The sequence below is a fragment of the Moschus berezovskii genome, chromosome 21 (assembly GCF_049115385.1).
Source record: "Moschus berezovskii isolate FMDL1 chromosome 21, NW_MosBer_1.0, whole genome shotgun sequence".
Taxonomy (NCBI): Eukaryota; Metazoa; Chordata; class Mammalia; order Artiodactyla; family Moschidae; genus Moschus; species Moschus berezovskii.
In genome coordinates, this window is record NC_142480.1 from 40,771,014 (window position 1) to 40,795,427 (window position 24,414).

Consider the following 24,414-nt stretch of genomic DNA (forward strand, 5'->3'; position numbering starts at 1 on the left):
GAGTGAAAGGGGAGAGAGCCCTCGGGGGTAGGCAGGAGGGTGGCTGGGTTAAGAACCTCACAAGGGGATATAGTGAGGCCTGGATTTTCCATCAGCACTACTTGATATCTGAGGATCCTTTGATCAGACATCCATAATGGCCTCTCCTGTTTAGGAGTTGTTTCACTTGGTGGCTGGTAAAAATAGTTTGCCCCCAAAAGAGAGTTTTAAAGCATCTTGTATCAGGATTGCAATAGCTGCAAGATTTCGAAGGCAGGAGGGCCAGCCTTGTGTGGTTGGATCGAGCCTCTTGGATGAGTAAGCTACTGGCTGGGGCTCAGATCCCAACCTTAGAGTTAACACTCCCAAGGCTATTCCCTCTCTTTCATGAACATAAAGTTGGAATGCTTTTTCTGGGTCTGGCAACCTCAAGGCAGGTGCCTGAGTTAAGGCTTGTTTTAGTATAGCCCTGCCTTCTTTTGAGGAGTTCCCTATATCAGTGGGATTGAATCATCCTGTCCCTTTAAGCTGGGCAATTAGACCATAGTTGAGTATCCAGATTCTACAATACCCAGTTAGCCCCAGGAAAGATTGCAATTGTTCTCAAGTTGTGGTGGAGGGCAACTGGAGGATTCCTTGTACCTGATCAGAGGACAGCCTCCTGGACCCGTGTGTAATCTGAACTCCCAGGTAAGTGACCTTTGTCTCAACCATCTGTGTCTTAGCACGGGAGACTTTATATCCTCTCTCTGCCAAAAAGTTAGGAACCTGGATTGCATGTTGTTGGGCAATTTTCTCATCTGGAGAGCAGATTAGTAGGTCATCTACATATTGTAATATTTTCCCATTAGGTCCCAGGTCCAGATCTAGGAGATCCCGCCAAGGGCCTGTCCAAACAGATGGGAGTTATCTCTGAACCCCTGAGGTAATACTGTCCAAGTCATCTGTTGGTGTTTTTCTCCTGGGGCCTCCCACTCGAAGGCAAAAAGATACTGGGATTCTTTAGTCAGTGGTATGCAAAAATAATGCATCTTTGAGATCCAAGACTGTAAACCTCTTGGCACTGGGTGGGATTTCTCCCAAGATTACATAGGGACTGGATACTGTGGGATGGAGGGGGACTACAGCTTCATTTATGATCCGGAGATCTTGAACCATTCACCAGGTTCTGTCCTTTTTCTTTACTGAGAGGACTGGGGTGTTACATGGCGGATTGGTGGGTACCAATAGCCCACAAGCAAGGAATTTATTTATTAAAGGCTGTAGTCCCTCCCGAGTCTCTCTTCTGAGGGGATATTGTTTCTGGTTGGGAAACAAAGTGGGATCTCAGAGGACAATGATGACCGGTTCAGCTTGGTGGGATCGTCCAGGAGTCCCCTCGCCCCACACCTGGGGGTTAATTTTGTCCTCCCATAGTTTTTGGTCCCTCTCTATTGGAGAAGGTTCTTCAGTAGTAACCAGTAGAACCAGTAATGGGTTCTTCAGTAGTAACCAGAAGCTGTAGGTCTCTAGGGGCTGAAAAGCTTCCCATGACAAGGGTGGTCCCCAGTTTAGTGAGTGTATCTCTTCCCAATAAGGGAGTGGGGCACTCAGGGACCACCAGAAATTGGTGGGGAAATATTTGTCCATCCCAGCATCAAAGAAGTGCTCGGGTGAATCTTTTAGTAGTTGTTTCTCCTGTAGCACCCAAAATGGTACAGGTTTGGGAGGAGAAGGCTCTGGAGTAGGAGATCAAGACAGAGTAGTAGTCCCCATTGTCAACCAAGAAATTCTCTGACCTACCTGCCACATCCAGTTGCACCCTTGGCTCTAGCCCTGTGATGGTTATCTGTGACAGGTGGACTGGCTGGAGTGGGCAGCTTCAGTCCTGCTGAACCATCGTGAGGGAAGGCTTGGCGCTTGACCTTGAGGCTCTTGGGTCCCAAGGGCAGAGTGCCACCCAATGTCCCAATTGATGGCATTTGTAGAAAGCCATTTTAGGAGACTTGTAATGGTTTGGACACTCTTTGGCCCAGTGCCCCACCTGTCTACAGATTAGGCATTCGCCTCATGCCTTGTCCTTTAAGGACTCGGGGTTTGCCACAAGGCTTCCCTGGAGGGTGGCCAGCATCTGGGCATGCCTTGTCTTTCCTTCTCTCCTTCTCCTGGGCCTTGGCCTACTTCTCCTGTTCTGTTATAAAAGGTATTGCTGGCTGTCTGAACCATCTCATCTAAAGAGGAAGCAGGGTCCTGCTGCTGTAGCTGTTGTAATTTTATTCTGATATCTGATGCACATTGGGACAGGAATTTGTCCTTTAAAATCACCTGTCCCTCATAAGAGTCTAAGTCCAGATTGGTAAACTTTTGGAGGGCCTCTTTTAGTCTTACCAGAAAGGCAATGGGATCTTGTTGGGCTCCTGAGTTATTGCTAAGACTGGGCACAGTCCCACAAGTAATAGGCTTCTTTCTATTTCCATGGGTGGACTTCCTTAGGGGTGAGTCTTTCTGACACTTATCTTACCCAGTACTGTTGCAACCTGAGAGCCAGAAGTCCCTGGGTCAGGGTGCAGATCCCCAGGCAGGCTGAGGCATGACAGTCTCCTGGAGATCGAATCCCTGGGCAGGTAGAGGCATGTTGACCTCCGAAGAATTGGGGTCCTGGGAAGATCAAGGCATGACAACCTCCTGGGACCCCTGGACTGGCAGATCCCCAAGTAGGTTGAGGCATGACAACCTTTCAAGGACCAGATCCCTAGGCAGGTAGAGGCAGGTTGACCTCCTGGGACCCCTGGACTGGAGTTGGGCATCCCCAAGTTCTCCAGTATGACCAGTGCTGGGTAGGTTTCAGTTCAGTTCAGTTCAGTCGCTCAGTCGCGTCCGACTCTTTGCGACCCCATGAATCACAGCACGCCAGGCCTCCCTGTCCATCACCAACTCCCGGAATTCACTTATGTCCATCGAGTCGGTGATGCCATCCAGCCATCTCATTCTCTGTCGTCCCCCTCTCCTGTCACCCCCAACACTTCCCAGCATCAGAGTCTTTTCCAGTGAGTCAACTCGTCGCATGAGGTGGCCAAAGTATTGCAGTTTCAGCTTTAGCGTCAGTCCTTCCAATGAACACCCAGGATTGATCTCCTTTAGGATGGACTGGTTGGATCTCCTTGCTGTCCAAGGGACTCTCAAGAGTCTTCTCCAGCACCACAGTACAAAAGCATCAATTCTTTGGGGATCAGCTTTCTTCACAGTCCAACTCTCACATCCATACATGACCACTGGGTAGGATTAAGGGGTTGTAATTTTAACTCATTTTGTTCAGATGGGAATAGATATGATGTAAAGCAATCCAAGCCTATGCCCTGAGACTGGGAAACAATGAACAGTCATAAGCCTTATCCTCTTATTACTCTAAGGGATTTAAGTCATTGATTTCTTCCCCTAGTCCTCCATAAAAGCAGGTAAGGGTGTCTCCCCTGGTAAGCATTGTTGTCATAGACCCACTTTATGTAATAACAGAAGTAATGACAAAGGAGTGGGTTTTCTGGCCCTGTTAGGGGCATTAAGGTGTTTTAATAATAGACTGGGTAAAGCAAAAAGGGGGCAGGGTCTTGATTGTAGGAGTTAGTAATTGGATTAAGAACAAATTTGTTAAGAGGCAACAGATCAGATGTTCAATAAAAGTGGAGTGGAGATTTGATCTGGGGGTATGTTTATAACTTTAGGAGAAGGGTGGTAAGGGTTTGGGCCCAAACAGCCTGCAAGGCTAACTCCCAAAGTGGCAAACATTATCCCTGGAAGCCCAATTGCCTTTGAAGGGATGCCAACTGATGAACTTCTAACAGGCATTGTGTGCCCGTCACTCACCCTAGCAGGTTCACTGAGAGATGCTGATGTTGCACATGTTGTAGGAAACATGGAAATGAAGGGCTGAATATCTAGAAGGATTGGATGTTATACAGTATTTCCCTCCCAAGGGCTAGTTATTTTCTAGTTGTCCCTCCAGAAGATTGTAGAGGCAACATTGTGGGCCTGGATGGGACTCAGGAAAAAAGCATGAAACAGAAGGGAAGGGTGCAGGGCACAACCTTTGAAAGAATGACATAGCACAAGGGCATAAAATCAACTGGGTCCAAGATGAGAAGTCAAAGTAAACCTTAATCCCCAATCTGTAAACTAAATGACACACCCAGAGGTGGCAGAACAGCTGTAAGGCACTGTCAAAAGACAAAGGAGTGGGTGGTCCCCCAATGGCTGGGATGATCCTCCCACTCATTAGCATATTAATTCACTCAGCTGGCAAAACCTAGCTAGGCCCCATTCCATGTCCAGAGCCCTTTGCAATAGCCCACACCCTGCAGAGTGTGCTTCTCTCTGAAGCCTAACAAATCCACCTCTTACCTATCACTTTGTCTCTCACTGAATTTTTGCAATGAGACATCAGAGCCTGAGCTTGATTAGGTCCTGCAGCCAGGCATCCTGGGTTTTGGCCAGGCTCCGAGTCCCGGGAGAGAGAGCTAAAGGACATGAGGAAAATGCAGTGGGAAAAACGTCCCAAGGAATCCCCTTCATAGCCTGCAGGAAAATCTGCCAAATAGCTGACCTGTGCTCACAGCTTTCATTGGCTTGATCCTTGGCACAAAAAAGATTAAAGACAGAAGAACCCCCACCGGCTTGGGTAACAGCTACTGGGGCTCAGCAGGTAGTGCCTTTGGGACATACCGAAGAGCAGCCTCTCCAGAGTCCCTCAGTTGTGCTCACTGCCACCCACCTGTTCGCAGGGGGTTTGAGGAAACAAGAAACAAGAGACTGTAAAGGAATTAAAATTTTGTTAGGCATATGTCCCTCCAGCCATAGGAGTGAGGACCTCCTACCTTAACTGGAGGTCTTCTGGAATCTGAGACTGAGTAGCGTGAGCTTTCTGCTGGGTTTGTCTTTCGCTGTCCTGGTTTCCAGCACGATGGGCCTCTTGTCACTTCCCCTGTGCTGGGTTTTCTTTGCATTCCGCTTCTACTTCTTCAGGAGCTTTCGCCAAGTTGGGCTCCTGCTGTGCTTGGCCTTCTCCTGGTGCGGAACCCCGCTGAGGTTGTTTCAGCCAGGTCAAACCCAAGTCACAGCACCATAGATGTCCGTTCCGTTCAGTCGCTCAGTCGTGTCCGACTCTTTGCGACCCCGTGGACTGTAGCCTACCAGGCTTCTCCGTCCATGGGGTTCTCCAGGCAAGAATACTGGAGTGGGTTACCATTTCCTTCTCCAGGGGATCTTCCCACCCAGGGATCGAACCCAGGTCTCCCGCATTGGAGGCAGATGCTTTAACCTCTGAGCCACCAGGGAATCCCATAGATGTCAGGGGAGTGTTAAGAGATTATCGAGGAGACTTGGTTTTGTCTCATCTTGACAAAAATTTGAAGTGATGGATGTTAAGGCCCTCAGCATGTCACAGCTCTCAGACAGACTGTTATAGCTCTCGGGTCTCGAACAGATAGTGTTATAGCTCTTGGACAGATCGGTGTTACAACTCTGTGTTACAGCTAAGTTTTATTTAGAAAATAATAGGAAAATACATCCTCAAGGCATAAGGGCATGCCGACCCAAAGACGCAAAGAGAAGAGAGAGAGAACAAGCGCGTGGGGGAGAGAGACCCCCGGCCCTTTGGCTCCTCTTTTTATATGTTTTTTCCTCCCCTTGGGTTTGCCCTATGTAAACTGGGCTAGCCAGGAGTGCTGTTTGTTCTCCCTGAGGTCCTCACTCTGGTTCTCGGACCTTCCTTTGTTCTGTTTTCGCAGGCTTTTCCCTTCCTTGTCTTTCAGCCACCACCATTCTGGACTCCTTTTTCCTTTTCTAACTACCTAACAGAATCATTTGTTTAGCCTGCCCCTGCGTCATGAGCTTTGAGAGCCTAGTCCATATCTGTTAATTCTTAGAAGTTCAGGCCCAGCTAAAAGCCCCTGAGGGCCCCCTGAATGTTTTCTGGATGAGTGACTCCACATTTAAACATTCATCTAGGAGGAAGAAGATCAAGGAATGCTGAAGATAGTATCTGTGAGCAGGACTTCAAATACAGAGACAGCTGACGGGGTAAACTGATAGCAGGGATGGACTCTCACATTCACACTGTATCAAATAGCTCACAGAACATTTTGTTGAATGTTATTAAATTTCATGTCCACTATAACATTAAGAATTAGCATGTAAACCAATTTATGGACCAGGAAACTGAAGAAAACCAGCTAGTTGTACAACCTTATTCAAGCAGAGTTGATGGGACCAGCTACTTTAATTCCAAACATTGTCTCTAAGACATGGCAACCTGCAACTTTCAGCTTATTTTCTTTATTGTCTATATATGTTTCTGCCAATAGTCTTTTCTCTTCCCAATCTCACTGCTTCATCACCTCATTTTCCAGATATGTTTTGTCCCCTCTGTACTTTTCCACACTTCCTTATTCATCAAAGGGGCACTATTTAATAGAAACCACACACCACATCCTGGTTTTCTCTGAGTCCTTACCCTCTTCTTTCCTGACCGTGTTGATTCTCCAGCTATTCTCCCTGCCTTGCTCTCACTTTTATGGAGAAAGTTGAAGGGAAAGAACCTTAAGATATGAGTTCTAGTTTTGATTCACTACCCACTTAGGTCCTTTATTTACACTCCAGTGTTCAGACCCCCTCTCCGCTCCTCCTTCCCCCGCAACACTGGATATTTTCAAGGATTGTCAAAGTATTAACTAAAATCATGCTTGGGAAAACACTTCATAAAGTCCTAAAGAACTAAAGAAATGTATGTTGTCTTTTACTATGTGACTCTCACACAGAAGGGAATGTCTAGGGCACTAGTAAGTAATGAATCTAGTTTGAAGGAATTGCCAGGAGAAGCAAAATTGCTGAAGACAAGTGGCCCCAAGCAGGCCCAGATACCAGTGCCCCCTCCCAGAGAAGCAAGTACCTCTGAACAGCACCCCAGACAAAAAGTGGGTAACAGGAAATAATTTGGGTACTTCACTTCCTCTAATTCCTCTAGAAAGGCTAATAACTATGGCCCAGGTATGTAGGGTAGACTTTGGGTGGGTGTGGGTTTAAGCTGGACTGACCTGAGACCTAAAGTTAGCACTGTGGCCTTTGGAAAGGAAAAATCTTACAAATTTTCTGAGGTTCTGATTGCTTATCTGTAAAGTGAAGATTATCAATCTTCTTATTGCTTTTAAACACACTATAAAGTGTTTGAAAGCATTAAATATAAAAGTGTTGACACACTGAAGTTGTTCAATAAATCCAGCTGTGATAATAGGACCATGCTTTGTTAGTGTTTATGCCCAGGCCTCTGCACAATGCCTTATTTGTAATGTGCCCTCAACATATGTTTTCTGAGTAGATGTGCCTGTGAACTATTTTCTAAGTAAGAAGGTTGGGAAATTAAACCTACTAACAGGAAGTACAGGATGCTAACATTAAACTGGGCATCTTTAGTCAGTGTGTAGCCTCAGTCCGGAGAAGGCAATGGCACGCCACTCCAGTATTCTTGACTAGAAAATCCCATGGATGGAGGAGCCTGGTAGGCTGCAGTCCCTGGGGTCGCTAAGGGTCGGACACGACTGAGCGACTTCACTTTCACACATTGGAGAAGGAAATGGCAACCCACTCCAGTGTTCTTGCCTGGAGAATCCCAGGGACGGGGGAGCCTGGTGGGCTTCCGTCTATGGGGTCACACAGAGTCGGACACGACTGAAGTGACTTAGCAGCAGCAGCAGCAGCCTCAGTCTCTCTGAACAAGTAGTTAAAGGGAGAAAAAACAAAGTATAGAGAAGGGACTTTCCTGGTGGTTAAGACTCCGTGCTTCCACTGTAGGAGGCTGGGTTCCATTCAGGGTCAGAGAACTAAGATCCCACAGGCCATGCAGTGTGGCCAATAAATAAATAATGTAACATCAACAAATAAAAATACATAAATAAAATTTTTTAAGTGAATGTAAAAAAATTTTTAACAAAGTATATAGATGGACAGGTGGGCGATATCACAGTTCCTGATCAAACAGGATCTAACTCTCCAGGCCCCACCAGCCTTGCTCAGCTTCTCTTCTCCAACTCAGAACTCAGAAGAAAGGAGACTGAAGTGAAGATGTACAGCCTAAGAGAAAGAACGAGCCATGTGTACCAAGAGGTCAGTGAGCCCCAGGATGATGACTACCTCTGTGAGTGACCCCATGGGCCCATTCGAAAGGAGATTGAAGTGAAGATGTACAGTATACGAGAAACAGCGAGCCATGTAAGAGGTCAGCGAGCCCCGGGGTGACGACTACCTCTGTGAGTGACCCCATGGGCCCATTCACAGAGAAGGGGTTATGAGACGTTGGCACAATAATATAACCTCACCATCTGGTCCCCCAATCATCCCTTTCCTCTATGACTTGGGGTACAAGATCAAGACCAAATGCTGTGAGCGCCCCGGTTCATTCTGAAGTTTTTTATGACCAGCAACATCACTATACCTCCCCTCATCCCCATTGCTCTCACCTCCAGATTGTGAGAAGTGTCAGAACTTCATCGACAGCTGTGCTATTCATGGGCTCCCGACCTTTGTAAAGGACTGTGCAGTGGAGAAGGAGCATGCCAATTGCTCAGCCCTCAGTCTGCTCCCTGGGTTAGTATCAGACCATCAGGCATCCCTGAGGCTGGGCTTGGAGCATGGAACGAGGTGTCTGATCTGCCGCTGGGCCTGCACTTTGGCTCCTACGAGGGCCAGATCACAGACGATGAAGAGGCTGCCAACAGTGGATACTCCCGGCTGGTGAGAACACCCCTCATCCCCTGTCCTCTGACCTCCAATCACTGGTGCATGTGGCAGGGGACTGCATATCAAGATGTGAGGACGTGGATGAGGATAACATGGTCAGCCCTGTGTACTGTTTGCACTGTGCATGAACACGGGACTTCTATCTAAAGATCAGAGGAGAGGTGGGAGCACAGTGGTACAGGCACACAGAAGTGGTTTCTCCCATGTGGAGTCCTTGCCCTGAGTGCACCAACAGACTCAGACATGGAGGTGATGATTAAGGAACTTACCACGTGGTCACAACTGGCAACTGAATTCATGCAGGCTGAAAAGCACTGATGATAGCAGAAGGAAATAATCCTTCTGTTACCTCCCACCAAAAAAGAAAAAGAGAAGAAAGTTTTTAACCCTTTCTCTGACATTTAGATCACCAAAGGGAGAAACTGCTATGAGTATGTGGATGGAAAGGACACGTCTTGGGCCAACTGGATGAGGTGAGTGCAGTAAGTCTGCAAGTTATAAAGGTCACTCCTCCCTCAAGCCCACATGCCTTTCCTTCTCAACCAGCCTCCTTCAATAGCTTTCACATCTTCCCTCTTTTTCCACCATACTATGTTCTTTCATTTCAAAATACAATAGAATGAAAGAAATAAAAATGTAGTATATGCCCTCAAAATATGTCTCTATGCTCAACAAAACTGAGGTACTTGAAAACAACTGCAGGAGTCTTTAGACAGTAGAGTTCATTACTGAAGCAGATCACACAACCCATGTCCTTTTGGAGGACATACTTCAGATAGAAATTAACCGATTGATTTTAGGAATATGTAACTTTAATTTTTCTACTTTTGAAGAACTGTACAGTGCCAGGATAACCTAACATGAGGGACCTTAAGCCCATGAGGGCAGCAACCTCCCCAGGCTAAGCTCCAGTGACAAGTGGACCCTGAGGCCTGGGAAGGAATGGGGGACAGGACCTCTCTCTGAGGGCCTTTCATCAGGAGAGGCAGAAAGTGAATATTACTGTTCTGTGTCTCGAGCTAAGTCAGAGTACTCTCAAGTTTCCACAGGAAGGGGTCAGCAAGTGAATGGGACCCTGTATACATGTGGGGAGACTGGAGAAAGGCCTCAGAAGAGAAGGCAGGCTGTGGTGAGTGCTAAGGAGTGCATGCTAGCCTAGAAGTACCAAGTTCTGTGGAATGAAAGAGAATTTTGAGTTTAGAGGAGCTAGAGGTCACCAGTCAGTCCAGGTGGTCAGTCCAGGTGGAGACAAATGTGGAACTGGGCTCTGGAAAATGGCTAATTATGTAAGGAGATAAAAGCATTCCAGCCAGGAATAGGACCAGAAATAGGATCTGGAGATAGGAATTCACATGGTGTGGTCAAAAGTATGAACAGAAAGTCCCCAGGAGGGGTGGTGGGGGCTGTGGTGGCCTCAGAGACTGAAGGTCAGGAGCTTGGATAAGGTCTGACAGATGGAGGGGACTCATCACTTGTGGTTTCTTTCTCTTTCCCAGCCTCAACCCCAGGTATGTGAACTGTGCCCAGGACAAGGAGCAGAACCTGGTAGCCTTCCTGAATCACAGGCAGATCTTCTACCGAACCTGCCAGGTGGTCAGGCCAGGCTGTGAGCTGCTGGTCTGGCACAGGGACAAGTACACCCAAAAGCTCAGGATCAAGTGTGGCAGCAGGTGGAAGAGTGAGCTCACAGCCAGCAGAGGTGAGCGCTACTGCTCTTCAAGCACCCCACCCCATCCGAGGGAGCGTCCCTGGTCTGGCTCTGAAGCAGAGTACAATCAAGCATAAAGTCAGTCAAGTCTCAATTAAAATGCCTCAGAAATTGATTCATTTCATATGACTTCTAGGAAAAAATTATATTAAAATTTTCTGTTCTAATTTTTAATATTTCATGCAAAAAAATATATGACATCCCATTCTGCTGAAAGGCTTAGAGGCAAAAAGCAATTTTTCTAGCACCTACCAGCTCTCTCACCTTAGCTGTTTCTTTATTTCCTCCACGTTTCTAAGTGACATGTGTACACTGATTTGCATTCAGTCACTGTTTCAGTTCATTGTCATGTGAGTTCATACTCTGTGCCAGACTGGGCTCCATGCCCTGAAATAGACAGAACCACCTTCTGAGGTAAGATATGCTTAATACCAGACAGGCTGCTGGTTGCTATGAGGAAAACCAGTCCAGGAAAAGGGCCTCGGATCAGTGTGAGCAGAGGGTGGGGTGTGGCGGAGGATGGTGGGGCAGGGTCTCTCCAGAGGTAACACCTGTGGGAAAGGCTTCAAGGCAGGGGAGCAGCCAGTGCGACAGCCCCAGGGCTGGGAAGAGAGGCCATTCCAGTGGTTGTAGGAGGAAACACAGGGACACGAAGGAGGATGGATGGAACATGGAAGCCTCAAGGCCCATGTCCATTTGCAGGCACCAGGAATCTTCCAGGGTGACACGAACAACCATGCAGCTTTCAGCTGCAAGTGGCATGTTCTCTGTTTTAAGACGATGCTTTGGTTCATTTTTGGGAAGAGACAGCAGTGGGGAATCCCTTCAGAGGTCAGTTCATCGCCAGATGAGAGGCTACAGTGGGCTGGCTAAAGATGCATGGGAGTCAGGGTGTGAAGAATGGCAACCCATTCCAGTACTCTTGCCTGGAAAATCCCATGGACGGAGGAGCTTGGTAGGCTGCAGTCCATGGGGTCGCTAAGAGTCGGACACGACTGAGAGTCTTCACTTGCACTTTTCACTTTCATGCATTGGAGAAGGAAATGGCAACCCACTCCAGTGTTCTTGCCTGGAGAATCCCAGGGACAGGGGAGCCTAGTGGGCTGCCGTCTGTGGGGTCGCACAGAGTTGGACACAACTGAAGCGACTTAGCAGCAGCAGCAGCAGGGTGTGAAGAGTCTGGATGGAGATGTATTTTTAAACAGGACTTCCTAGTGCATTTTAAATGAACTAGACTGAAAGAAATAAATGAGGTATGAATACTCGTGAGGCTTGAGAAACAACACATCTTCATTTTATGATTTATGGAATACTGAGAGAGAAGCAATTCATGAACCAATAGGGGCAGCAGGAACCAGAGACCTCTAGTCCATGGGACTTGGGCCACTCAGTCTCATCCAGTCTGAATTCCACTTCACGCAGAGACCCAGACACAAAGGCTACTCTTTGAATGAGGACCCTCAAATTCAGCTTTACTTGCACATGCTAGAGCATTACCCCCTGTACCGCCTCCCATATTCAGAGAGCTCTAGGCCAGGCACCCCTAACTTAATAGACCTCTTCCCCTCACAGGGAGCCGCTAAGGATGATTCCACCAAAGTCAGCAAGAGTCTTATCTCTCAGTAGGATAAAATACCTGTGACCACTGTGACATGAATTTTCAGATACTTATACATAGGGAAAGGTCCCTGCAGATCCACCTCTATCAGGAGAGACACTGCCTCTGATGCTACTGGAAGGTCCCTAGTCGGGAAATATGTAGAAAAGGTCCTTGACACAGGCTTCCTGGATTTCTGTAGAAGATGCAGAGAATAAGAATGGAATGGAAAAGTGGACTGTAAATGCACACACAGTGGGAAACAGATCTTGCACTGTCAGCACTAAGATGATTAGTGGGGCAGGTCTTACCATGATAAACCAGATACCTGACCAAAAGCTTCCTCTTTCAGCAGAACCAAAGCCCAAAATCCACCCACGTGCCTCCTGCTCCCTGGCCTTCTCCAGTCAGAAATTCCTCAGCCAACATGTCAAATGCAATCACCCCTCTCAGACCCTCCTGAGAACATCTGCAAAAGACCACCTCCAACCAAAGGATTTCTGCCCAGGCAATCAAAATCATCAGCAGCAATATTCTGATCCACACAGCTGGAGTGACAAACCTGAGGATCGAGAGGTCAAGGAAAGGCCCCAACCTTTGCTGAAAAGCATAAGGCTGAGGAGGGTTTCAAAGGCCTCTTCCTACTCACCCAAAGGACAAATGTGGGATTCCTGGGTATGTGAGAGAATGATGGAAGAGCCCAGCACAGGCCAGAAAGTGAATACAGCGGACACAGGCAAATTATGCATGGGGGCAGGAGTCTTAAGAATTATAAGAGTTAAGCATGGAGAGTGTGGGCAAGGCTCCCAGGACAGGTCAAGTCTCATCACACACCAGAGGATACACACTGGGGAAAAGCTCTGTTTGCAGGGAGTGTGGGCAAAGCTTCAGTCAGAAGTCACATCTCATCAAGCACCAGAAGACACACGCAGGGGAGAAGCCCTATGTTTGCAGGGAGTGTGGGCGAAGCTTCAGTGAGAAGTCAACTCTCATCAGACACCAGAGGACACACTACAGGGGAGAAGCCCTTTGTTTGCATGGAGTGTGAGCAAGGCTTCAATCAGAAGTCACATCTCATCAGACACCAGAAGACACACACAGGGGAGAAGTCCTATGTTTACAGGGAGGTTTAGTAAGTCATTACCAATAAACCACATCTTAGCCAGGAGGATTACTGTAGCCATCACAAACTTCAACTCTGAGGGAGCCTCAGAGGAGGTCTATGACCCGTTATACTCCCCAAGACTGTGATGAGAGACTTCCCTGGTGGTCCAGTGGCTAAGACATCACACTGCCAATGCAAACACCCATGTTCAATACCTGATTGGGGAACTAGATCCCACATGTTGCAATTAAGACCCGGTGCAGCCAAATAAATAAATATATATATATATATATTTTAAAGAAAGTGTGTGATGAGCACAGAATAGATTAAATATACCTTCCACTTTCATGACAGGAGAGGAGGCAGATAAACAGCAGATGATTTCTTAAATGTTCTGGAAATATTGATGCCAATTCCCTTCATGGGTTTTTTGTACTCCTGTTTTAATGAATTTTGTCTCCAAACAAATCTGAAGCCCAGACTACGTACCTCATTCCCCTCTTATTACTGAGAGCAGTGGGGTCCAGTGGGAGCTGAACCACTGGAAAGGCATAACTCTGGAGTCAACTCAGTTAGGTCACTGTACAGTCAGTTCCTGGGTCCAGCGAGAGGTATCTAGGGTTTGAGACAGACTCACCAGGGAAGGGACTTCCCTGGTCCCCTGGGAAGTATGGTCTTTCCTCCTAACAGACCTCCACCCTCCTTTGGCCTCTCTGGTTGCCCTCTGGTTTCCTCTGATTCCTTGCAGCCGCAAAGGTAAAGGTCGTGTGCACATGTGTGTACGTGTGCATGCATTGTGCCTGGCTAAGTCTGGGCCATCTGTTTCTCCCACACTCTGTCTTTGCTGCTCCCTCAGGTAATAACAGCAGCTAAACTCCAGATTCAACCACAGTGGGCCAGTTCTCAGCTCTGCTCTCACCAGCTGTGTGAACCGGGGCAAGGTGCTCAGCCTTTCTGTGCCTCTAGTCTCATGTGTGATATAGGATGGTAGCACCAGCGTCTTCAGTTCAGTCGCTCAGTCATGTCCAACTCTTTGCGACCCCATGGACTGCAGCACACCAGGCTCCCCTGTACATCACCAACTCCCAGAGCTTGCTCAAACTTATATACATTGAGTCAGTGATGCTATCCAATCATCCCAGCCTCTGTTGTCCCCTTCTCCTCCTGCCTTCAGTCTTTCCCAGCATCAGGGTCTTTTCTAATGAGTCAGATCTTCGTATCAAGTGACCAAAGTACTGTAGTTTCAGCTTCAGCATCAGTCCTTCCAATGAATATTCAGGACTGATTTCCTTTAGGATGGACTGGTTTTATCTCCTTGCAGTCCAAGGGACTCTCAAGAGGCCTCTCCAACACCACAGTTCAAAAGCGTCAATTCAGGGGGTGGTCCTAAGATGGCAGAGGAATAGGACGGGAAGACCACTTTCTCCCCCGCAAGTTCATCAAAAGAACATTTGAACTCTGAGTAAATTCCACAAAACAACTTCTGAATGCCAGCAGAGGACATCAGACACCCAGAAAAGCAACTCATTGTCTTCGAAAGGAGGTAGGAAATAATATAAAAGATTAAAAGAAAGACAAAAGAGGCAAGGACAGAGATCCGTCCCAGCAAGGAAGGCTTAAAAAAGAGAGAGGATTCCAAACACCAGGAAACACTCTAACTGGCGAGTCTGTGGCGAGCCTTGGAACCTCAGAGGGCAACATAACCAGGAGGAAAAATAAACAATTAAAACCCACATATTATGCACCCAATGGTAACTTCCAACGGAGAAGCAGTGTAGAAGCCCGCATCCCCCACTAGCAAGCAAGGGCTGGGCAGGGAGGCGGGGGCTACATTGCTTAGAGTGAGGAGCCGGACTGAATGCCCCAAGGGCAATCTGAGGGAGCTAACTTGAGGTAGCAAAGCAGACTGTGGGATAGCTACCCTGGAAAAGCCCTAAGACACCGCCAGACCTGCTCACAGAACAAAGGGAGGACTAGAGCTCCTGGCTGCGGATGGCTCATCCCCCATCCCCCACCGAGACAGGCAGGGGAGGGCAGTCAGAGCTGGAAGGGGGCAATCACGGCCCCAGAGAGGCATCCGATACCAAACTGCAAACAGGCTTCGTTGCTAACCAAGACTTCTTGGGATTCTGGCTGGTCGACATCCACCTGAGAAGGTGCGCTGGTTGTACACCCAGAAAACTGAGCAGCACGGACCAGGGAGGCAATAAGTCACAGCGACTGCGCTCACCAAACACCTGAGCTGCTCGGAGAGGGGAAGGGCACAAAATGCAGGCCCAACCGAGTCTGCGCCTTTGTGGCGTACCTAAGAACCTGAATCTGAGCGGCTTAGACCTGAGAAGTGCATGCAACCCAGCGCCAGCCTCAGACAGTTCCTGGCAGAGCAAACTAGAGCCTGAACAGTGTAGAAAGGGAGAGCACACATGCTGTGAGCAGGGGCAAACCCAGTGTGGCCGAGACACTATGAGAGCTCCCCACAGACGCCAGTGAAATTTGTTTGCAGCGTTCCTCCCTCCCCACAGCACAACTGAACGAGTGAGCCTAAAAGAGTTTCCACCACTGCCCCCTTGTGTCAGGGCGGAAATTAGACACTGAAGAGGCCAGCAAACAGGAGAAGCTAAAACAGAGCGAAGTGCCTTGGAGGTGACAGATGGAGAAGTCTTGAGGCTACTGCAAGAAAAAGACTGAAAACCAGAGGCAGAGGCTTAAGTCCAAATCCTGAGAACACCAGAGAACTCCTGACTCCACAGAACATTAATCGATAGGAGCTCATCAAACGCCTCCATACCTACACTGAAACCAAGCACCACCCAAGGGTCAACAAGTTCCAGAGCAAGACATACCACGCAAATTCTCTAGCAACACAGGAAAATAGCCCTGAGCTTCAATATACAGGATGTCCAAAGTCACTCCAAACCCACTGACATCTCATAACTCATTACTGGACACTTCAGTGCACTCCAGAGAGAAGAAATCCAGCTCCACCCACCAAAACACCAAACCAAGCTTCCCTAACCAGGAAACCTTGACAAGCCACCCGTCCAAACCCACCCACAGTGAGGAAACTCCACAATAAAGAGAACTCCACAAACTGCCAGAAGATGGAAAGGCCACCCCAAACACAGCAATATAAGCAAGATGAAGAGGCAGAGAAATAACCAGCAAGTAAAGGAACAGGATAAAGGCCCACCAACCCAAACAAAAAAGGAAGAGATAGGCAATCTACCTGATAAAGAATTCCGAATAATGATAGTGAAATGATCCAAAACCTTGAAAACAAATTGGAGTTACAGATAAATAACCTTGAGACAAGGATCGAGAAGATGCAAGAAAGGTTAAACAAGGAAGTAGAAGAAATAAAAAAGAGTCAATATGTAATGAATAATGCAATAAACGAGAACAAAAACACTCTGGAGGGAACCAACAGTAGAATACCAGAGGCAGAAGATAGGATAAGTGAGATAGAAGATAGAATGGTAGAAATAAACAGAGAGGGAAAAAGAAAAACAAATTAAAAGAAATGAGGACAATCTCAGAGACCTCTGCGACAATGTTAAATGCCCCAACATTCGAATCATAGGAGTCCCAGAAGAAGAAGACAAAAAGAAAGACCATGAGAAAATACTTGAGGAGATAATAGTTGAAAATTTCCCTAAAATGGGGAAGGAAATAATCACCCAAGTCCAAGAAACCCACAGAGTCCCAAACAGGATAAACCCAAAGCGAAATACCCCAAGACACATATTAATCAAAATAACAAAGATCAAACATAAAGAACAAACATTAAAAGCAGCAAGGGAAAAACAACAAATAACACACAAGGGGATTCCCATAAGGATAACAGCTGATCTGTCAATAGAAACTCTTCAGGCCAGGAGGGAATGGTAGGACATACTTAAAGTGATGAAAGAAAATAACCTAAGCCCAGATTACTGTACTCAGCAAGGATCTCATTCAAATATGAAGGAGAAATCAAAAGCTTTACAGACAATCAAAAGCTGAGAGAATTCACCATCACCAAACCAGCTCTCCAACAAATGCTAAAGGACCTTCTCTATACAGGAAACACAGAAAGGGTGTATAAACTGGAACCCAAAACAATAAAGTAAATGGCAATGGGATCATACTTATCAATAATTACCTTAAACGTAAATGGGTTGAATGCCCCAACCAAAAGACAAAGACTGGCTAAATGGATACAAAAACAAGACCCCATATATGTTGTCTGCAAGAGACCCACCTCGAAACAAGGGACACATACAGACTGAAAGTGAAGGGCTGGAAAGACATTCCACGCAAATAGAGATGAAAACAAAGCAGGAGTAGCAATACTCATATCAGATAAAATAGATTTTAAAACAAAGGCTGTGAAAAGAGACAAAGAAGGAAACTACATAATGATCAAAGGATCAATCCAAGAAGAAGATATAACAGTTATAAATATATATGCACCCAGCATAGGAGCACTGCAATATGTAAGACAAATGCTAACAAGTATGAAAGGGGAAATTAACAATAACACAATAATAGTGGGAGACTTTAATACCCCACTCACACCTATGGATAGATCAACTAAACAGAAAAGTAAAAGGAAACACAAACTTTAAAGGATACATAGACCAGTTTGACCTAACTGATATCTATAGGACATATCACCCCAAAACAATGAATTTCACCTTTTTCTCAAGTGCACACGGAACCTTCTCCAGGATAGATCACATCCTGGGCCATAAATCTAGCCTTGGTAAATTCAAAAAAATTGAAATCATTGCAAGCATCTTTTCTGACCACAATGCAGTAAGATCTCAATTACAGGAGAAAAACTATTAAAAATCCCAACATATGGAGACTGAACAACACGCTGCTGAATAACCAGCAAATCACTGCAGAAATCAAAAAAGAAATCAAAATATGCATAGAAATTTATGAAAATAAAAACACAACAACCCAAACCTGTGGGACACTGTAAAAGCAGTACTAAGGGGAAGGTTCATAGAAATACAGGCATACCTCAAGAAACAAGAAAAAAGTCAACTAAATAACCTAACTCTACACCTAAAGCAACTAGAAAAGGAAGAAATGAAGAAACCCAGGGTGAGTAGAAGGAAAGAAATCTTTAAAATTAGGGCAGAAATAAATGCAAAAGAAACAAAAGAGACCATAGCAAAAATCAACAAAGCCAAAAGCTGGTTCTTTGAGAGGGTAAATAAAATTGACAAACCACTAGCCAGACTCATCAAGAAACAAAGGTATAAAAATCAAATCAATAAAATTAGAAATGAAAATGGAGAGCTCACAACAGACAACACAGAAATACAAAGGATCATAAGAAACTACTATCAGCAATTATATGCCAATAAAATGGACAACTTGGAAGAAATGGACAAATTCTTAGAAAAGTACAACTCCAAAACTGAACCAGGAAGAAAAACAAAATCTTAATAGACCCATCACAAGCATGGAAATTGAAACTGTAATCCGAAATCTTCCAGCAAACAAAAGCCCAGGTCCAGATGGCTTCACAGCTGGATTCTACCAAAAATTTAGAGAAGAGCTAACACCTATCCTAGTCGAACTCTTCCAGAAAATTGCAGAGGAAGGTAAACTTCCAAACTCACGCTATAAGGTCACCATCACCCTAATACCAAAACCTGACAAAGATGCCACAGAAAAAGAGAACTGCAGGCCAATATCATTGATGAACATAGATGCAAAAATCCTTAACAAAATTCTAGCAATCAGAATCCAACAACACATTAAAAAGATCATACATCATGACCAAGTGGGCTTTATCCCAAGAATGCAAGGATTCTTCAATATCTGCAAATCAATCAATGTAATACACCACATTAACAAAATGAAAAATAAAAACAATATGATTATCACAATAGATGCAGAGAAAGCCTTTGACAAAATTCAACATCCATTTATGACCAAAACCCTCCAGAAGACAGGAATAGAAGGAACATTCCTCAACATAATAAAAGCTATATATGACAAACCCACAGCAAACATGATCCTCAATGGTGAATAATTGAAAGCATTTCCCCTAAAGTCAGGAACAAGACAAGGGTGCCCACACTCACCACTACTATTCAACATAGTTTTGGAAGTTTTGGCCATAGCAATCAGAGCAGAAAAAGAAATAAAAGGAATCCAAATTGGAAAAAAAGAAGTAAAACTCTCACTGTTTGCAGATGACATGATCCTCTACACAGAAAACCCTAAAGACTCTACTAGAAAATTACAAGAGCTAATCAATGAATATAGCAAAGCTGCAGGATACAAAATCAACACACAGAAATCCCTTGCATTCCTATACACTAATAATGAGAAAACAGAAAGAGAAATTAAGGAAACAATTCCATTCACCATTGCAACAAAAAGAATAAAATACTTATGAATATATCTATTTAAAGAAACAAAAAACCTATATATCAGTTCAGTTCAGTTCAGTTCAGTCGCTCAGTCATGTCCTACTCTCCGCGACCCCATGAATTACAGCACGCCAGGCCTCCCTGTCTATCACCAACTCCCGGAGTACACTCAAACTCATGTCCACAGAGTCGGTGATGCCATCCAGCCATCTCATTCTCCGTTGTCCCCTTCTCCTCCAGCCCCCAACCTTTCCCAGCATCACAGTCTTTTCCAGTGAGTCAACTCGTCGCATGAGGTGGCCAAAGTATTGCAGTTTCAGCTTTAGCATCAGTCCCTCCAATGAACATCCAGGATTGATCTCCTTTAGAATGGACTGGTTGGATCTCCTTGCAGTATAAGGGACTCTCTCAAGAGTCTTCTCCAACACCACAGTTCAAAAGCATCGATTCTTCGGCGATCAGCTTTCTTCACAGTCCAACTCTCACATCCATACATGACCACGGGAAAAACCATTGCCTTGACTAGACGGACCTTGGTTGGCAAAGTAATGTCTCTGCTTTTTAATATACTATCAAGGTTGGTCATAACTTTCCTTCCAAGGAGTAAGCGTCTTTTAATTTCATGGCTGCAATCAGCATCTGCAGTGATTTTGGAGCCCAAAAAAATAAAGTCTGACACTGTTTCCACTGTTTTTCCATCTATTTCCCATGAAGTGATGGGACCAGATGCCATGATCTTTGTTTTCTGAATGTTGAGCTTCAAGCCAACCTTTTCACTCTCCTCTTTCACTTTCATCAAGAGGCTTTTATATAGAAAACTATAAAACACTGGTGAAAGAAATCAAAGAGGACACTAATAGATGGAGAAATATACCGTGATCGTGGATTGGAAGAATCAATATTGTGAAAATGAGTATACCACCCAAACTACTCTATAGATTCAATGCAATCCCTATCAAGCTACCAACAGTATTTTCACAGAACTAGAACAAATAATTTCACAGTTTGTATGGAAATACAAAAAACATAGAATATCCAAAGCAATCTTGAGAAAGAAGAATGGAACTGGAGGAATCAACTTGCAGGACTTCAGGCTCTACTACAAAGCCACAATCATCAAGGCAATATGGAACTGGCACAAAGAAAAATCAATGGAACAAAATAGAAAGCCCAGAGATAAATCCACGCACCTATGAACACCTTATCTTCGACAAAGGAGGCAAGAATATTCCATGGAGAAAAGACAATTGCTTTAACAAGTGGTGCTGGGAAAACTGGGCAACCACTTGTAAAAGAAGGAAACTAGAACACTCCCTAACACCATTCACAAAAATAAACTCAAAATGGGTTAAAGATCTAAATTTAAGACCAGAAACTATAAAACTCCTAGAGGAGAATATAGGTAAAACACTCTCCAACATAAATCACAGCAGGATCCTCCAGGACCCACCTCCCAGAATATTGGAAATAAAAGCAAAAATAAACAAATGGGACCTAATTAAAATTAAAAGCTTCTGCACAGCAAAGGAAACTATAAGCAAGGTGAAAAGACAGCCTTTAGAATGGGAGAAAATAATAAGAAATGAAGCAACTGACAAAGAATTAATCTAAAAAATATACAAGCAACTCTTACAGCTCAATTCCAGAAAAATAAATGACCCAATCAAAAAATGGGCCAAAGAACTAAACAGACATTTCTCCAAAGAAGACATACAGATGGCTAACAAACACATGAAAAGATGCTCAACATCCCTCATAATCAGAGAAATGCAAATCAAAACCACAATGAGGTACCATTTCACGCCAGTCAGAATGGCTGCTATCCAAAAGTCTACAAGCAATAAATGCTGGAGAGGGTGTGGAGAAAAGGGAACCCTCTTACACTGTTGGTGGGAATGCAAACTAGTACAACCACTAGGGAGAACAATGTGGAGATTCCTTAAAAAACTGGAAATAGAACTGCCATATGACCCAGCAATCGCACTCCTGGGCACACACACTGAAGAAACCAGAATTGAAAGAGACACATGTACCCCAATGTTCATCGCAGCACTGTTTATAATAGCCAGGACATGGAAGCAACCTAGATGTCATCTGCAGATGAATGGATAAGAAAGCTGTGGTACATATACACAATGGAGTATTACTCAGCCATTAAAAAGAATACATTTGAATCAGTTCTAATGAGGTGGATGAAACTGGAGCCTATTATACAGAGTGCAGTAATCCAGAAAGAAAAACACCAATACAGTATACTAACGCATATATATGGAATTTAGAAAGATGGGAACGATAACCCTGTATGCGAGACAGCAAAAGAGACACAGATGTATAGAACAGTCTTTTTGACTCTGTGGGAGAGGGCGAGGGTGGGATGATTTGGGAGAATGGCATTGAAACATGTCTATAATCATATGTGAAATGAATCGCCAGTCCAGGTTTGATGCATGATACAGGATGCTTGGGGCTGGTGCACTGGGATGACACAGAGGGATGATATGGGGAGGGAGGTGGGAGGGGGGTTCAAGATGGGGAACACATGTACACCCGGGGCGGGTTCATGTCAATGTATGGCAAAACCAATACAATATTGCAAAGTTAAAAAAAAAAGTGTCAATTCTTAGGCACTCAGCCTTCTTTATAGTCCAACTCTCACATCCATACCTGACTACTGGAAAAACCATAGCTTTGACTAGATGGACCTTTGTCGGCAATGTCTCTGCTTTTTAATATGCTGTCTGGGTTGGTCATAGCTTTTCTTCCAAGAAGCAAGTGTCTTTCAATTTCATGGCTGCAGTCACCACCTGCAGTGATTTTGGAGCCCAAGAAAATAAAGTCTCTCACTGTTTCCATTATTTCCCCATCTATTTGACATGAAGTGATGGAACCAGATGCCATGATCTTGGTTTTCTGAATGCTGAGTTTCAAGTCAGCTTTTTCACTCTCTTCTTTCACTTTCATCAAGAGGCTTTTCAGTTCCTCTTCACTTTCTGCCATAAAGGTGGTGTCATCTGCCTATCTGAGATTATTGATATTTCTCCCAGAAATCTTGATTCAGCTTGTGCTTCATCCAGCTCGGCATTTCACATGATGTACTCTGCATATATAGGGCTTCCCTAGTGGCTCAGCTGGGAAAGAATCTGCATGCAATGCAGAAGACCTGGGTTCAATCCCTGGGTTAGGATGATTCCCTGGAGAAGGGAACTGCTACCCACTCCGGAATTCTAGCCTGGAGAATTCCATGGACTGTATAGTCCATGGGGTTGCAAATAGTTGGATACAACTGAGCAACTTTCACTCTGCGTGTAAGTTAAATAGGCAGGGTCACAATATATAGCCTTGATGTACTCGTTTCCCAATTTTGAACCAGTCCATTGTTCCATGTCCAGTTCTAACTGTTGCTTCTTGACTGGCATACAGATTTCTCAGGAAGCAGGTATTCTCTGGTATTCCCATCTCTAAGAATTTTCCACAGGTTGTTGTGGTCCACACAGTCAAAGGCTTTGGCATAGTCAATGAAGCAGAAGTAGATGTTTTTCTGGAATTCTCTTGCTTTTTCGATGATCCAACAGATGTTGGCAATTTGATATCTGGCTCCTCTGCCTTTTCTAAATCCAGCTTGAACATCTGGAAGTTCTCGGTTCATGTATTGCTGAAGCCTCACTTGGAGAATTTTGAGTATTACTTTGCTAGCATGTGAGATGAGTGCAACTGTGCAGTAGTTTGAACATTCTTTGGCATTGCCTTTCTTTGGGATTGGAATGAAAACTGACCTCTTCCAGTCCTATGGCCACTGGTGAGTTTTCCAAATTTGCTAGCATATTGACTGCAGCACTTTCACAGAACTTGAAATAGCTCAGCTGGAATTCCATCACCTCTACTAGCTTTGTTCTTAGTGATGCTTTCCAAGGCCCACTTGACTTCATATTGCAGGATGTCTGGCTCTAGGTGAGTGATCACACCATCGTGATTATCTGGGTTGTGAAGATCTTTTTAGTATAGTCCTTCTGTGTATTCTTGCCACCTCTTCTTAATATCTTCTGCTTCTATTAGACCCATACCATTTCTGTCCTTTGTTGTGCCCTTCTTTGCATGAAATGTTCCCTTGGTATCTAATTTCCTTGTAGAGATCTCTAGTCTTGCCCATTCCATTGTTTTCCTCTATTTCTTTGCATTGTTCACTTAGGAAGGCTTTCTTATCTCTCCTTGCTATTCTTTGGAACTCTGCATTTACATGTGTATATCTTTCCTTTTCTCCTTTGACTTTAGCATCTCTTCTTTTCTTGGCTATTTTTAAGGCCTCCTCAGACAACCATTTTACTTTTTTGCATTTCTTCTTCTTGGGGATGGTCTTGATCACTGCGTCCTATACAATGTCATGAACATCCATCTAACAGTTCTTCAGGCACTCTATCAGATCTAATCCCTTGAATCTATTTGTCACTTCCACTGTATGATCGTAAGGGACGGATTTAGGTCATACTTGAATGGTCTAGTGGTCTTCCCTATTTTCTTCGATTTAAGTCTGAATTTTGCAATAAGGAGTTCATGATCTGAGCCACAGCCAGCATCTTGGTCTGATGCATAAGCACAGGCAGAGTCTGGCAGAGGCTGGCTGAGAATGCAAGCCCCGCCTTTGCTGTTCTCTGTTACATCCTGCATGTCCTTCAGTGCCCACTTCTTCCATATCTTCAGAGCTAGACACGGGAGGGGCCATTCAGGCACTCAGCTGCCCTAACAAGGACGTGTGAAGTCAGGAATGCTAAGGGAGGGTGCCCTCCCTTCCCCCCACTGCCATTCCTGCTAAGCCGGGCAGCCTCTGAGCCCCTCCATACAGGCAGGCAGTGCTGACTGTCACCCACCCTGCCAAGAATGGAGCCTGGAG

The 24,414-nt window shown here is 45.1% G+C and overlaps 1 protein-coding gene across 1 annotated transcript in view; it reads left to right on the forward strand.

Annotated features, from left to right (window-relative positions):
• LOC129550068 (histone-lysine N-methyltransferase PRDM9-like) overlaps nt 1-13,180 on the forward strand; it is a 29,673-nt gene extending 16,493 nt beyond the window's left edge. Inside the window, 9 exon segments of the mRNA XM_088829713.1 lie at nt 6,771-6,927; nt 8,039-8,140; nt 8,469-8,591; nt 8,594-8,736; nt 9,148-9,215; nt 10,251-10,441; nt 12,403-12,907; nt 12,909-13,059; nt 13,061-13,180. Coding sequence (XP_088685839.1) covers nt 6,771-6,927; nt 8,039-8,140; nt 8,469-8,591; nt 8,594-8,736; nt 9,148-9,215; nt 10,251-10,441; nt 12,403-12,907; nt 12,909-13,059; nt 13,061-13,180 — 1,560 coding nt within the window.
• Nucleotides 13,181-24,414: the final 11,234 nt, after the last annotated feature.